At 31.8% G+C, this 17,131-nt stretch overlaps 1 protein-coding gene across 2 annotated transcripts in view; it reads left to right on the top strand.

The window, feature by feature from the left end:
- afg2a (AFG2 AAA ATPase homolog A) overlaps nt 1–17,131 on the top strand; it is a 274,689-nt gene that overhangs the window by 25,725 nt on the left and 231,833 nt on the right. For both annotated transcript variants that reach the window (XM_061976526.1, XM_061976527.1), the window contains exons 6-10: nt 1,161–1,290; nt 1,363–1,419; nt 5,764–5,887; nt 5,999–6,100; nt 9,805–9,958. In XM_061976526.1, the coding sequence (XP_061832510.1) occupies nt 1,161–1,290; nt 1,363–1,419; nt 5,764–5,887; nt 5,999–6,100; nt 9,805–9,958 (567 nt within the window). The remainder of the gene's footprint in view (nt 1–1,160; nt 1,291–1,362; nt 1,420–5,763; nt 5,888–5,998; nt 6,101–9,804; nt 9,959–17,131) is intronic.

Here is a 17,131-nt window from a genome sequence, read left to right on the forward strand (position 1 = left end):
GAACACATAATAAATGAGATAATGTGAAACAATAATAATTAAAGCTGCAAGCAGCATTGGTCGGGCCCGCGTATTTGGCAGGTGCTAGTCCTAACTGTCCCAATACTTTTGTCTACTTTTAGTCTCAAGTGTCCCAAGACTTTTGTCTAGTGTACCTACCTTGTCTGCATTGTGTGGGCACGTTGCTTCCTGCTTTTAAGCAGCCATCTTAAAAAAACAGCAGCATCAGCGCAGCGGGTCTTTGAAGGGTCATAAAATCAAAACCGGAGCAGTTAGAAAAAAAGCGCTTCTGTCATTGTAATCACAAGGGGTCAATCTCTCTCCTGTGTTAGTTTGAAGGCGAAACGACAAACGCGCTCAGAGGAGTTCGTTTTTGAAGGAAGGTGACCGGTTTTTACAAAAAAATTGTTTTGAAGGGGGAATAGCAAACTTCCTGTTGATTTTTGCTGGGGGTTGTCAATTTATGAAATGTAGGTCTAAGTGAGACCTACATAGAGGTTTTTGTTTCATGTCTCTCCGACCTTCCCAGTGGGAGTTACAGGCAGTTTTGTCATTTTTTTCTTCCGAGGACCAGTTTTTTTTGCGTTTTATTAAAAAATTGCAGTAGAGCGCAATTTTGAGATTTGGGGTTAGTTTTTTTTTTTTTAGATCGCAATGTTTGCCAGTCCTGATGTGTGCGTTCAGTTTGGTGAGTTTTGAAGCATGTTAAGGGGGTCAAATTACAGCTCAAAGAGGCAAAAGTGACTGTTTTTAGTACTTTTATGTCTTGAAGGGGGAATTGCCAACTTCCTGTTGATTTTTGCCCGAGGACGTACAATTATGAAAGGTAGGTGTAAGTCAGACCTACATAGAGGTTTTTGTTTCATGTCTCTCCGACCTTCCTAGTGGGAGTTACAGGCAGTCTAGTTTTTTTTTTCCCTAGGGGGCGCTAGAGCGCAATTTTGAGTTTTGTGGTTCGGTTTTTTTTTTAAAAAAAGGCAATTTTCGCAGGTCCTGATGTGTGGGTCAAATATGGTGAGTTTTGAAGCATGTTAAGTGGGTCAAATTACAGTTTATTGTGGGTGCGAAAGAATAATAAAACCTTACAAATTCAATAGGTCCTTGTGGGAGTCCTTATGCAATGGGCCATGCGGGCCCTAATAATCAATAATCTTCACCAGGCATCCCCCCTCCCAGAGGAGTTCTTCTGTACGGACCCCCCGGCACAGGCAAGACCATGATTGGCCGAGCCATCGCCAACGAGGTGGGCGCTCACATGACCGTGGTCAACGGGCCGGAGATCATGAGCAAGTGAGATGTTCACATGAACAATAAAAGTATTTGTTTCAAGTAAACACGTGAATAAAGATGTTTGGTCTGCAGGTTCTACGGAGAAACGGAAGAAACGCTGAGGCAAATATTCACTGAAGCATCGCTCAGGTAAATGATTGAATAGTACATGTTCCGGCTGCTGCTAATGAGGGCGACAGGTGATTAGATAACAAGCCCCAGCTGGGTAATCTACTCTCCTGCCGCTGACTTCGAGGCCGGTCCTTACACACGCCGCTCCGTGGCAGGCCCGCAGACCACGCCCCCCTCCACAATATTATATACAGTATGTATGTAGTCAGGGTTTCCCCCGAGATTGCTTAGATACCTGTGGGCGTGGCCAATATGACATCACATTATTTGCTATCATGCATATATTTTATTTCAAAAGGAAAACAATTATATGCAGTGGTGGTCAAAAGTGTACATAGACTTGTAAAGAACATGATGTCATGGCTGTCTTGAGTTTCCAATCATTTCTACAACTCTTATTTTTTTGTGATAGAGTGATTGTTGGTCAGTAAGAATGTGTAATAATTTTTTTTTTAATTTGTACAGTAAAAAAGTGTTATAAAAAACAAATAGTACAGTAAGAATGTGAAAAAATAACTAAACAAAATAGTAGTGAAGTGAATTATATTTATATAGCGCTTTTCTCTAGTACAGGAAGGAAGTGTAAAACAAAAACAAAATAGTGCAGTAAGAAAGTGTAAAAATAAATAAATAAATTGGAAAGTAACAAAGTGTAAAAATCTAACAAAATAGTACAGTAAGAAAGTGTAGAAAAAAACAAAATACTACAGTAAGAAAGTGTAAAAAACCCCACACCAAATAGTACAGTAAGAATGTGTAAAAATAACTAAACAAAATAGTACAGTAAGAAAGTATAAAAAAAACCCAAAATAGTACCGTAAGAATGTGCAAAAATTACTAAACAAAATAGTACAGTAATAGTGTAAAAAAAACAACCAAATAGTACAGTCAGAAAGTGTAAAAAAACACACCAAATAGTACAGTAAAAATGTGTAAAAATAACTAAACAAAATAGTACAGTAAGAAAATGTAAAAACAACAACAAAATAGTACAGTAATAAAGTGTAAAAAACAACAACCAAATAGTACAGTCAGAAAGTGTATAAAAAACCACACACCAAATAGTACAGTAAAAATGTGTAAAAATAACTAAACAAAATAGTACAGTAAGAAAGTGTAAAAACAACAACAAAATAGTACAGTAAAAAGTGTAAAAACAAACAAAATAGTACAGTAAGAAAGTGTAAAAAAAAACACCCCAAAAAAGTGCAGTCAGAAAGTGTAAAACAAAAACTAAATAGTGCAGAAAGAAAGTGTAAAAATAAAAAATTAAATAGGAAAGTGACAGTGTAAAAAAAACTAACAAAATAGTTCAGTATGAAAGTGTAAAAACAACAACAAAATAGTACAGTAAAAAGTGTAAAAACAAACAAAATAGTACAGTAAGAAAGTGTAAAAAAAACCACCCCAAAAAAGTGCAGTCAGAAAGTGTAAAACAAAAATTAAATAGTGCAGTAAGAAAGTGTAAAAATTAAAAATTAAATAGGAAAGTGACAGTGTAAAAAAACTAACAAAATAGTAGTACAGTAAGAAAGTGTAAAAAAACCCCCACACCAAATAGTACAGTAAGAATGTGTAAAAATAACTAAACAAAATAATACAGTAAGAAAGTATAAAAAAACCCAAAATAGTACCGTAAGAATGTGTACAAATTACATAACAAAATAGAACAGTGATAAAGTGTAAAAAAAACAACAACCTTAATAGTACAGTCAGAAAGTGTAAAAAAAACCACACACCAAATAGTACAGTAAAAATGTGTAAAAATAACTAAACAAAATAGTACAGTAAGAAAGTGTAAAAACAACAAAATAGTACAGTAAAAAGTGTAAAAACAAACAAAATAGTACAGTAAGAAAGTGTAAAGAAAAACACCCCAAAAAAGTGCAGTCAGAAAGTGTAAAACAAAAACAAAATAGTGCAGTAAGAAAGTGTAAAAATAAAAAATTAAATAGGAAAGTGACAGTGTAAAAAAACTAACAAAATAGTACAGTAAGAAAGTGTAAAAAAAACCACACCAAATAGTACAGTAAGAATGTGTAAAAATAACTAAACAAAATAGTACAGTAAGAAAGTATAACAAGCCCCAAAATAGTACAGTAAGAATGTGTAAAAATTACTAAACAAAATAGTACAGTAATAAAGTGTAAAAAAACAACAACAAAATAGTAGAGTCAGAAAGTGTAGTAAAAAAAGAAAATAGTGCAGTAAGAAAGTGTAAAAAAAACCAACAAAATAGTACAGTAAAAAAGTGTCAAAACAAACAAAATAGTACAGTCAGAAAGTGTAAAAAAAAACCACACACCAAACAGTACAGTAAAAATGTGTAAAAATAACTAAACAAAATAGTACAGTAAGAAAGTGTAAAAACAACAAAATAGTACAGTAAAAAGTGTAAAAACTAACAAAATAGTACAGTAAGAAAGTGTAAAAACAACAACAAAATAGTACAGTAAAAAGTGTAAAAACAAACAAAATAGTACAGTAAGAAAGTGTAAAAAAAAACACCCCAAAAAAGTGCAGTCAGAAAGTGTAAAACAAAAACTAAATAGTGCAGTAAGAAAGTGTAAAAATAAAAAATTAAATAGGAAAGTGACAGTGTAAAAAAACTAACAAAATAGTACAGTAAGAAAGTGTAAAAAAACCCACACCAAATAGTGCAGTAAGAATGTGTAAAAATAACTAAACAAAATAGTACAGTAAGAAAGTATAACAAGCCCCAAAATAGTACAGTAAGAATGTGTAAAAATTACTAAACAAAATAGCACAGTAATAAAGTGTAAAAAACAACAACAAAATAGTAGAGTCAGAAAGTGTAGTAAAAAAAGAAAATAGTGCAGTAAGAAAGTGTAAAAAAAACCAACAAAATAGTACAGTAAAAAAGTGTCAAAACAAACAAAATAGTACAGTAAGAAAGTCTAAAAACAACAACAAAATAGTACAGTAAAAAGTGTAAAAACAAACAAAATAGTACAGTAAGAAAGTGTAAAAAAAAAACACCCCAAAAAAGTGCAGTCAGAAAGTGTAAAACAAAAACTAAATAGTGCAGTAAGAAAGTGTAAAAATAAAAAATTAAATAGGAAAGTGACAGTGTAAAAAAACTAACAAAATAGTACAGTAAGAAAGTGTAAAAAAAACCACACCAAATAGTACAGTAAGAATGTGTAAAAATAACTAAACAAAATAGTACAGTAAGAAAGTATAACAAGCCCCAAAATAGTACAGTAAGAATGTGTAAAAATTACTAAACAAAATAGTACAGTAATAAAGTGTAAAAAACAACAACAAAATAGTAGAGTCAGAAAGTGTAGTAAAAAAAGAAAATAGTGCAGTAAGAAAGTGTAAAAAAAACCAACAAAATAGTACAGTAAAAAAGTGTCAAAACAAACAAAATAGTACAGTAAGAAAGTGTAAAAAAAAATAGTCAGGAAGTGTAAAACAAAAACAAAATAGTGCACTAAGAAAGTGTAAAAAAGACACACCAAATAGTACAGTAAGAATGTGTAAAAATAACTAAACAAAATAGTACAGTAAGAAAGTATAAAAAAACCCAAAATAGCACAGTAAGAATGTGCAAAAAATTACTAAACAAAATAGTACAGTAATAAAGTGTACAAAAAATAAACAAATAGTACAGTCAGAAAGTGTAGTATAAAACAAAATAGTGCACTAAGAAATTGTAAAACAACAACAAAATAGTACAGTAAAAAAGTGTCAAAACAAACAAAATAGTACAGTAAGTAAGTGTAAAAACCCTAAATAGTACACTAAGAATGTGTAAAAATAACTAGACAAAATAGTACAGTAAGAAAGTGTAAAACAAAACAAAATAGTACAGTAAGAATGTGTAAAAAATAAAATTAAAAAAAGTATAGTAAGAAAGTGTTAAACCCTCCCCCCCACTAAATACTATGACTATAACTAAATAATACCGTTAAGTGTGTAAAAATAAATAATACAATATTAAAGTGTAAAAATGCAATGAGTACAGTAAATAAGTGTAGAAAGTAAAATAACAAAATAAAACAATGAGAAAGTATAAATAAGTACAATAATAAAGACAACAATCTAAATAATAGTTTCCCCCCACTCTTATTTTACTATTTATTTTTTGGACACTCTTACTGTATTCAGGTTTTTTTTACACTTTTTTATTTGCATGTCTTACTTATTTAGTGGGACAGTGACGGAGTTCATCCTGCAGGTGGCGCTGCTGTGCACAATGATGTTTTGCTCCTTTTCCAACGCCTGCTGTGCAATGTGAACCGGCGCCACCCGCAGGACAGGAAGTGGAACAAAAATGAAAGGACAAGTGATGATTATTGTGCTCTTACTTATTTTATCATTGTTTCGTGTCCGCAGGACGCCGTCCATCATCTTCATCGACGAGCTGGACGCCTTGTGTCCCAAGCGAGATGACGCCCACAACGAGGTGGAGAAACGAGTCGTGGCTTCTCTGCTGACGCTCATGGATGGCATCGGTTCTGTAAGTTAGGACTTCATTATTAATTAGCAATCCTTGTGCCCTTTCCTGTGAGTGGATTGTTGCTATAGCAACAGAAATGGCGACCGCTGACTGTGCCTCCTGTCTGTTCAGGAGGGCCACGCAGGACAGCTGCTGGTCCTGGGGGCCACAAACAGGCCCCACGCCCTCGACCCCGCACTGAGGCGCCCGGGACGCTTCGACAAGGAGCTGGAGGTGCGCACTGACATTTATTTGTATACTTCATTGCAATGATGTCACTAAATGACATCACTTCTCCTTGAACTTTTTTATATATAGAAATACAAAGGAACTATAGTGATGTCATGTAGAAAACATAGAGGGAAAACAATACATGATGGTAGTACAACAACAACTAAATACATGATGGTAGTACAACTAAATACATGATGGTAGTACAACAACAACTAAATACATGATGGTAGTACAACTAAATACATGATGGTAGTACAACTAAATACATGATGGTAGTACAACTAAATACATGATGGTAGTACAACTAAATACATGATGATAGTACAACTAAATACATGATGGTAATACAACTAAATACATGATGTTAGTACAACTAAATACATGATGGTAGTACAACTAAATACATGATGGTAGTACAACTAAATACATGATGGTAGTACAACTAAATACATGATGGTAGTACATCTAAATACATGATGGTAGTACAACTAAATACATGATGGTAGTACAACTAAATACATGATGGTAGTACAACTAAATACATGATGGTAGTACAACTAAATACATGATGGTAGTACAACTAAATACATGATGGTAGTACAACTACAACTAAATACATGATGGTAGTACAACAACAACTAAATACATGATGGTAGTACAACTACAACTAAATACATGATGGTAGTACAACTAAATACATGATGATAGTACAACTAAATACATGATGGTAGTACAACTAAATACATGATGGTAGTACAACTAAATACATGATGGTAGTACAACTAAATACATGATGGTAGTACAACTAAATACATGATGGTAGTACAAGAACAACTAAATACATGATGGTAGTACAACAACAACTACATACATGATGGTAGTACAACTACAACTAAATACATGATGGTAGTGCAACAACAACTAAATACATGATGGTAGTACAACTACAACTAAATACATGATGGTAGTACAACTACAACTAAATACATGATGGTAGTACAACAACAACTAAATACATGATGGTAGTACAACTACAACTAAATACATGATGGTAGTACAACTACAACTAAATACATGATGGTAGTACAACAACAACTAAATACATGATGGTAATACAACTAAATACATGATGGTAGTACAACTAAATACATGATGGTAGTACAACTAAATACATGATGGTAGTACAACTAAATACATGATGGTAGTACAAGAACAACTAAATACATGATGGTAGTACAAGAACAACTAAATACATGATGGTAGTACAACTACAACTAAATACATGATGGTAGTACAACAACAACTAAATACATGATGGTAGTACAACTAAATACATTATGGTAGTACAACTAAATACATGATGGTAGTACAACTACAACTAAATACATGATGGTAGTACAACAACAACTAAATACATGATGGTAGTACAACAACAACTAAATACATGATGGTAGTACAACAACAACTAAATACATGATGGTAGTACAACTAAATACATGATGGTAGTACAACAACAACTAAATACATGATGGTAGTACAACTAAATACATGATGGTAGTACAACAACAACTAAATGCATGATGGTAGTACAACTAAATACATGATCGTAGTACAACTACAACTAAATACATGATGGTAGTACAACAACAACTAAATACATGATGGTAGTACAACTACAACTAAATACATGATGGTAGTACAACTACAACTAAATACATGATGGTAGTACAACAACAACTAAATACACGATGTAGTACAACTACAACTAAATACATGATGGTAGTACAACAACAACTAAATACATGATGGTAGTACAACTACAACTAAATACATGATGGTAGTACAACAACAACTAAATACATGATGGTAGTACAACTACAACTAAATACATGATGGTAGTACAACAACAACTAAATACATGATGGTAGTACAACAACAACTAAATACATGATGGTAGTACAACAACAACTAAATACATGATGGTAGTACAACTACAACTAAATACATGATGGTAGTACAACAACTAAATACATGATGGTAGTACAACTACAACTAAATACATGATGGTAGTACAACTACAACTAAATACATGATGGTAGTACAACAACAACTAAATACATGATGGTAGTACAACAACAACTAAATACATGATGGTAGTACAACTACAACTAAATACATGATGGTAGTACAACTACAACTAAATACACGATGGTAGTACAACTACAACTAAATACATGATGGTAGTACAACTACAACTAAATATGGTAGTACAACTAAATACATGATGGTAGTACAACTAAATACATGATGGTAGTACAACTAAATACATGATGGTAGTACAACTAAATACATGATGGTAGTACAACTACAACTAAATACATGATGGTAGTACAACTAAATACATGATGGTAGTACAACTAAATACATGATGGTAGTACAACTACAACTAAATACATGATGGTAGTACAATTAAATACATGATGGTAGTACAACTAACTACATGATGGTAGTACAACTACAACTAAATACATGATGGTAGTACAATTAAATACATGATGGTAGTACAACTACAACTAAATACATGATGGTAGTACAACAACAACTAAATACATGATGGTAGTACAACTACAACTAAATACATGATGGTAGTACAACTACAACTAAATACATGATGGTAGTACAACTAAATACATGATGGTAGTACAACTAAATACATGATGGTAGTACAACTACAACTAAATACATGATGGTAGTACAACTACAACTAAATACATGATGGTAGTACAACAACAACTAAATATATGATGGTAATACAATTAAATACATGATGGTAGTACAACTAAATACATGATGGTAGTACAACTACAACTAAATACATGATGGTAGTACAAGTAAATACATGATGGTAGTACAACTAAATACATGATGGTAGTACAACTACAACTAAATACATGATGGTAATACAACTAAATACATGATGGTAGTACAACAACAACTAAATATATGATGGTAATACAATTAAATACATGATGGTAGTACAACTAAATACATGATGGTAGTACAACTAAATACATGATGGTAGTACAACTACAACTAAATACATGATGGTAGTACAACTACAACTAAATACATGATGGTAGTACAACTAAATACATGATGGTAGTACAACTACAACTAAATACATGATGGTAGTACAACTACAACTAAATACATGATGGTAGTACAACTAAATACATGATGGTAGTACAACTACAACTAAATACATGATGGTAGTACAATTAAATACATGATGGTAGTACAACTACAACTAAATACATGATGGTAGTACAACAACAACTAAATACATGATGGTAGTACAACTACAACTAAATACATGATGGTAGTACAACTACAACTAAATACATGATGGTAGTACAACTAAATACATGATGGTAGTACAACTACAACTAAATACATGATGGTAGTACAACAACAACTAGATACATGATGGTAGTACAACTACAACTAAATACATGATGGTAGTACAACTAAATACACGATGGTAATAATACTACCACCACCATGCTTGACGGTAGGCATGGTGTTCCTGGGATTGAAGTAGTGTAAAAGGAGGCCTCAGTTGCAGGGCCCTTTCAGCACCACATTGATTGAATATACAAACGCTCGCTCGTCCTCCAACGTCCTCGCTCTGTCTCCGGCCGCAGGTGGGCGTTCCCAATCCCGCCGAGCGCGCCGACATTCTGCGGAAGCGGCTCGCCTCCATCCCGTGCGACGCCACCGCGCAGGAGCTGACGCAGCTGGCCGACGCCGCTCACGGGTACGTGGGGGCGGACCTGGTGGCTGTCTGCAAGGAGGCGGGTAGGAAATGATTTTGCTTGCTGGGTTTTTTGTAACTCGGGGGGGACACTTCTTTAGGTACACCTGATTTTAAGAGACCCAATGAAAAAGTAGGAGAGGGACACTAAATGTAGCTGTGAAAATATAAAATAAATTATAGTTAATTAAATAAACAAATAATAATTAAAATAAATTATTATTTTAATTATATATTATATATAATTATATATATTATAAATTATATATATTATAAATTATTATATATTATATAAATAATATAAATATAAATTATATATATTATAAATTATAAATATTATAAATTATATATTATATATAATTATATATATTATAAATTATAAAATAATAATTAAAATAAATAATTAAATAAATAATTAAATAAATTATATAATTATAAAATAAATATAGCTAACCCTAACCCTAGTGTAAGAAAACTCAAGCTTAGCGTGAATGCCCTCTACCAAGGCACAAATGTTAGCATTCTAGTATTAGCATTCTAGTATTAGCATTCTAGCTTTTTTGCTAATTTTGCAGTTATACACCTCCGCATCAAATATTTTGTTACTTGACGAATGCTACCTATTAGCATGCTAACGTAGTTTAAAAAAAAATAATAATAATTTTGTAGGTTTACTCCTCAGTTATATTTTGGTACTTGATGCATAACGTTAGCATGCTAGCATTTTAAACAAAATTTTCAAGTACATACCTCCGTAATATATTTTGTTACGTAACGCATTTTAGCATGCTAGCCTTTTTACGAATTTTGCAGGTATATCAAATATTTTGTTACTTGACAAATGCTACCTGTTAGCATGCTAACGTCGTTTTTTTGTTTTTTTAAACTAATTTTGTAGGTATACTCCAGTTATATTTTGGTACTTGATGCATAACGTTAGCATGCTAGCATTTTAAACAAAACTTTCAAGTACATACCTCCGTAATATATTTTGGTACGTGACACATTTTAGCATGCTAGCCTTTTTACGAATTTTGCAGGTATATCAAATATTTTGTTACTTGACGAATGCTACCTGTTAGCATGCTAACGTCGTTTTGTTTTTTTTAAACTAATTTTGTAGGTATACACCTCCGCATGAAATATTTTGTTACTTGACGAATGCTACCTGTTAGCATGCTAACGTTTTTTTTTTGGTTTTTTTTAACTACTTTTGTAGGTATACTTCTCAGTTATATTTTGGTACTTTATACATAACGTTAGCATGCTTGCATTTTAAACAAATTTTTCAAGTACATACCTCCGTAATGTATTTTGATACTTGACGCATTTTAGCATGCTAGCTCTTTTAGTCATTTTAGCACAAGGGTGTCCAAAGTGTGGCCTGTAGCACATTTAACAGCTCACGGCAAAATCGTTAGCATTCTAGTATTAGCATGCTAGCCTTTTTATGAATTTTGCAGGTATACACCTCGGCATCAAATATTTTGTTACTTGACGAATGCTACCTGTTAGCATGCTAACGTCGGTTTTTTTTTGTTTTTTTAAACTAATTTTGTAGGTATACTCCAGTTATATTTTGGTACTTGATGCATAACGTTAGCATGCCAGCATTTTAAACAAAATTTTCAAGTACATACCTCCGTAATATATTTTGGTACGTGACGCATTTTAGCATGCTAGCCTTTTTACGAATTTTGCAGGTATATCAAATATTTTGTTACTTGACGAATGCTACTTGTTAGCATGCTAACGTCGTTTTTTAAAACTAATTTTGTAGGTATACTCCAGTTATATTTTGGTACTTGATGCATAACGTTAGCATGCTAGCATTTTAAACAAAATTTTCAAGTACATACCTCTGTAATATATTTTGGTACGTGACGCATTTTAGCATGCTAGCCTTTTTACGAATTTTGCAGGTATATCAAATATTTTGTTACTTGACGAATGCTACCTATTAGCATGCTAACGTAGTTTAAAAAAAACCAACTAATTTTGTAGGTTTACTCCTCAGTTATATTTTGGTACTTGATGCATAACGTTAGCATGCTAGCATTTTAAACAAAATTTTCAAGTACATACCTCCGTAATATATTTTGTTACGTAACGCATTTTAGCATGCTAGCCTTTTTACGAATTTTGCAGGTATATCAAATATTTTGTTACTTGACGAATGCTACCTGTTAGCATGCTAACGTTGTTTTTTTGTTTAGTTTTTAACTACTTTTGTAGGTATACTTCTCAGTTATATTTTGGTACTTTATACATAACGTTAGCATGCTAGCATTTTAAACACATTTTTTTAAGTACATATCTTCGTAATGTATTTTGATACTTGACGCATTTTAGCATGCTAGCTCTTTTAGTCATTTTAGCACAAGTGTGTCCTGTAGCACATTTAACAGCTCACGGCAAAATCGTTAGCATTCTAATATTAGCATGCTAGCCTTTTTACGAATTTTGCAGGTATACACCTCCGCATCAAATATTTTGTTACTTGACGAATGCTACCTATTAGCATGCTAACGTCTTTTTTTATTAATTTTTTTTTTTAAACTAATTTTGTAGGTATACTCCTCAGTTATATTTTGGTTCTTGATGCATAACGTTAGCATATTAGCATTGCTAAAACATTTTTCAAGTACAACCATAAAAAAATAGAGATTCAAGAACCACTGCATTACACGATAAATACACATGTAGCCATACATTATATTACTTTCATTTGTTTTCATGTAGAAAAAAAAGACATGTGAGGTGCGGAGGCTTGTATTTTGCCGCGGTGTTTTGCCAGGATCAATTACTTACTTACCACACTTAATCAGATTGTGTTGATGTCATATTTACTCTTTCAACCCCACTAGGCCTCCTCTGTCATGTTAGGGCCAAAAGGTCAGCGTTAACGTGTCGAAGGTAGCTGTGCTGAACTCACACCAAGCTACCAACTCACCTTGTTTTTGTTGTCCTTCCTTGCATTAACATGCGATCTAATAGAGAGCCAAATCCTAGAGTCCGTGAACATTGCTCCAAAGTCAGGATTTTTGTTGTTGATTTAATGTGCGTACAAAAGTAAACATTGACAGGTGCAAAGGCAGCAATATATGATACAACAAGATAAAGAAGGACTTCCCTATACAGCTGGGTTGCCCAAAGTGCGGGACAGGGGCCATCTGTGGTCCCTGACTCCTTTGTCATCGGCCTTAAGAACATCACAAAAAAACTAAAAATCTAATTTGCACCCCTGCTGGTGACATCTATCAAAATGAGGGTGGTCCCAAAAAGGAGGGATTTTTCACATTGACTGTGTGTCGCTTTTAAAAGTGCTCCCCCTCTGGTCAACATATGAAATAACAAGTGTGTGTAAGACATTTAAATGCGCCCCGTCTGGCCAATATATGTAATAAGTGTGTGTAAAAATTTTAAGGGCTTCCCCTCTGGCCAACATATGAAATAACAAGTGTGTGTAAAAAATTTGAAGTGCCCCCCCTCTGGCCAACATATGAAATAACAAGTGTGTGTAAGAAATTGAAATGCGCCCCGTCTGGCCAATATATGTAATAAGTGTGTGTAAAACTTTTAAGTGCTTCCCCTCTGGCCAACATATGAAATAACAAGTGTGTGTAAGAAATTGAAATGCGCCCCGTCTGGCCAACATATGAAATAAGTGTGTGTAAAAATTTGAAGTGCTTCCCCTCTGGCCAACATATGAAATAACAAGTGTGTGTAAGAAATTGAAATGCGCCCCGTCTGGCCAACGTATGTAATAAGTGTGTGTAAAAATTTGAAGTGCTTCCCCTCTGGCCAACATATGAAATAACAAGTGTGTGTAAGAAATTTAAATGCGCCCCGTCTGGCCAACATATGAAATAAGTGTGTGTAAAAATTTGAAGTGTTTCCCCTCTGGCCAACATATGAAATAACAAGTGTGTGTAAGACATTTAAATGCGCCCCGTCTGGCCAACGTATGTAATAAGTGTGCGTAAAAATTTGAAGTGCTTCCCCTCTGGCCAACATATGAAACAACAAGTGTGTGTAAAAATTTGAAGTTCTCCCCCTTTAGCCAACATATGAAATAACAAGTGTGTGTAAGAAATTGAAATTCACCGCCTTTGGCCAAAATGAATAAAAACAATGTAATAAATATTTATATAGAGACATACTGTGATAACTTGAAGTAAATAATGAAGATTAAACACCAATTACAAACATTTTTTTTTTTTTTTTACTAAAAGCATTCTTTTTCTCACAATGTTTCGACTTTTTTCTTATAAAATTGGGAACAATTTCTCATATTTCTTACTGTTTCTGTAACATCGCAATATTTTCCCCTAAAATGATAACTTTTTTTATGTAAAATGATTACTTTTTAATGCAAAATGGTGACATTTGTCATATCAAATTCTGACTTTTAACACAATAGTGACATTTGTTGAGTAAAATTCCGATCATCATTATAATATTGCCAACATTTTAAGGTTTTCTCATAAAATTGTGACTTTTGTCGAGTAAAATGAGGACGCTTTTCATAAAATTGCCAAAGTGTTAAGCTTTTTTTTGTAAAATTGCGACTGTTGTTGAGTAAAATTCCAACTTTTATCATAATATTTTTTTTTATTAAATAAATATGTATATAGAGACATACTGTAATAACTTGAAGTAAATAATGAAGATTAAAAAACAATTACAAACAAAAAATTCAAAAATGTTCTCACAATGTGTCGACTTTTTTCTTATAAAATTGGGAACAATTTCTCATATTCTTTCTGTTTCTGTAATATTGCAATATTCTCTCCTAAAATGATTACTTTTTATTGCAAAATGGTGACATTTGTCATATAAAATTCAGACTTTTATCACAATATTGCCCATTTTTGTGTTGTTCTTGTAAAATAGTGACATTTTTTGAGTAAAATTATGACTTTTTTTGTAATTTTGCCAAGTAAAATTCCCATTATTATTATAATATTGCCAACATGTTAAAGTTTTCTTATAAAATTGTGACTTTTGTCGAGTAAAAGGACGACTCTATTCATAAAGTTGACAACATTTGAAGCTTTTCTTGTAAAATTGCGACTTTTATTGAGTAAAATTCCAACTTTTATCATGATATTAAAAAAAATTCATAAATATGTATATAGAGACATACTGTAATAACTTGAAGTAAATAATTAAGATTAAAAAACAATTACAAACAAAAAATTAAAAAATAAATAAATTGCCTAAAAGCAGTCTTTTTCTTACAATGTGTCGACTTTTTTCTTATAAAATTGGGAACAATATTTCATATTCTTTCTGTTTCTGTAATATTGCAAGATTCTCTCCTAAAATTATTACTTTTTAATGCAAAATGGTGACATTTGTCATATAAAATTCAGACTTTTATCACAATATTGCCCATTTTTGTGTTGTTCTTGTAAGATAGTGACATTTTTTGAGTAAAATTATGACTTTTTTTGTAATTTTGCCAAGTAAAATTCCCATTATTATTATAATATTGCCAACATGTTAAAGTTTTCTTATAAAATTGTGACTTTTGTCGAGTAAAAAGGACGACTCTTTTCATAAAATTGACAACATTTGAAGCTTTTCTTGTAAAATTGCGACTGTTATTGAGGAAAATTCCAACTTTTATCATAATATTTAAAAAAAAAATGTAATAAATATGTATATAGAGACATACTGTAATAACTTGAAGTAAATAATGAAGATTAAAAAACAATTACAAACAAAAAATTCAAAAATAAATAAATTGCCTAAAAGCAGTCTTTTTCTCACAATGTGTCGACTTTTTTCTTATAAAATTGGGAACAATTTCTCATATTCTTTCTGTTTCTGTAATATTGCAATATTTTCTCATAAAATTACGACTTTTTTATGTAAAATTATTACTTTTTAATGCAAAATGGTGACATTTGTCATATAAAATTCAGACTTTTATCACAATATTGCCCATTTTTTTGTTGTTCTTGTAAAATAGTGACATTTTTTGAGTAAAATTATGACTATTGTCATAATTTGGCAAGTAAAATTCAGATTATTATTATAATATCGCCAACATTTTAAAGTTTTCTCATAAAATTGTGACTTTTGTCGAGTAAAATTACGACTTTTCATAAAATAGCCAAAATTTTAAGCTTTTCTTGTAAAATTGTGACTGTTATTGAGTAAAATTCCAACTTTTATCATAATATTGCACAAATGTTCCGTTTTTCTTGTAACATTTTGAATTGCGTCGAGTAAAATGACGACTTTTATTATAATACTGCCAACGTTCTAAGTTTTTCTTGTGAAATTGTGACCTAAAAATGTAATAAATATGTATATAGAGACATACTGTAATAACTTGAAGTAAATAATGAAGATTAAAAAACAATTACAAACAAAATAAATGAACTAAAAGCAGTCTTTTTCTCACAATGTGTCGACTTTTTTCTTATAAAATTGGGAACAATTTCTCATATTCTTTCTGTTTCTGTAATATTGCAATATTTTCTCATACAATTACGACTTTTTTATGTAAAATTATTACTTTTTAATGCAAAATGGTGACATTTGTCATATAAAATTCAGACTTTTATCACAATATTGCCCCATTTTTTTGTTGTTCTTGTAAAATAGTGACATTTTTTGAGTACAATTATGACAATTGTCAAAATTAGGCAAGTAAAATTCTGATTATTATTATAATATGGCCAACATTTTAAAGTTTTCTTATAAAATTGTGACTTTTGTCGAGTAAAATGACGACTCTTTTCATAAAATTGCCAAAATGTTAAGCTTTTCTTGTAAAATTGCGACTGTTGTTGAGTAACATTCCAACTTTTATCATAATATTGCACAAATGTTCAGTTTTTCTTGAAACATTTTGACTTGCGTTGAGTAAAATGACGACTTTTATTATAATACTGCCAACATTCTAAGTTTTTCTTATGAAATTGTGACCTTTTTCTTGTGAAATTGTGACCTTTTTCTTGTGAAATTCCAACAAATTTTTCACAACAAGCTTTTTTATATGTGCATAGTATGTATATATTATTAATGTTGTAAATACACTTCTTTATATATCTAGAAAGGCTGGTCCTAAAGAGGGAGGCATTTTTCTCACGTCTCAAGAAGGTAACAAATACAAGAATGTGTGTGTGTGTGTGTGTGTGCTTGTATTTCTACCCTTCTTGAGACGTGAAGAAGGAAAAGTATCTTCCATATGAGGAGGT

This window comes from Nerophis lumbriciformis, linkage group LG16 (genome assembly GCF_033978685.3).
Source record: "Nerophis lumbriciformis linkage group LG16, RoL_Nlum_v2.1, whole genome shotgun sequence".
NCBI classification, from domain to species: domain Eukaryota; kingdom Metazoa; phylum Chordata; class Actinopteri; order Syngnathiformes; family Syngnathidae; genus Nerophis; species Nerophis lumbriciformis.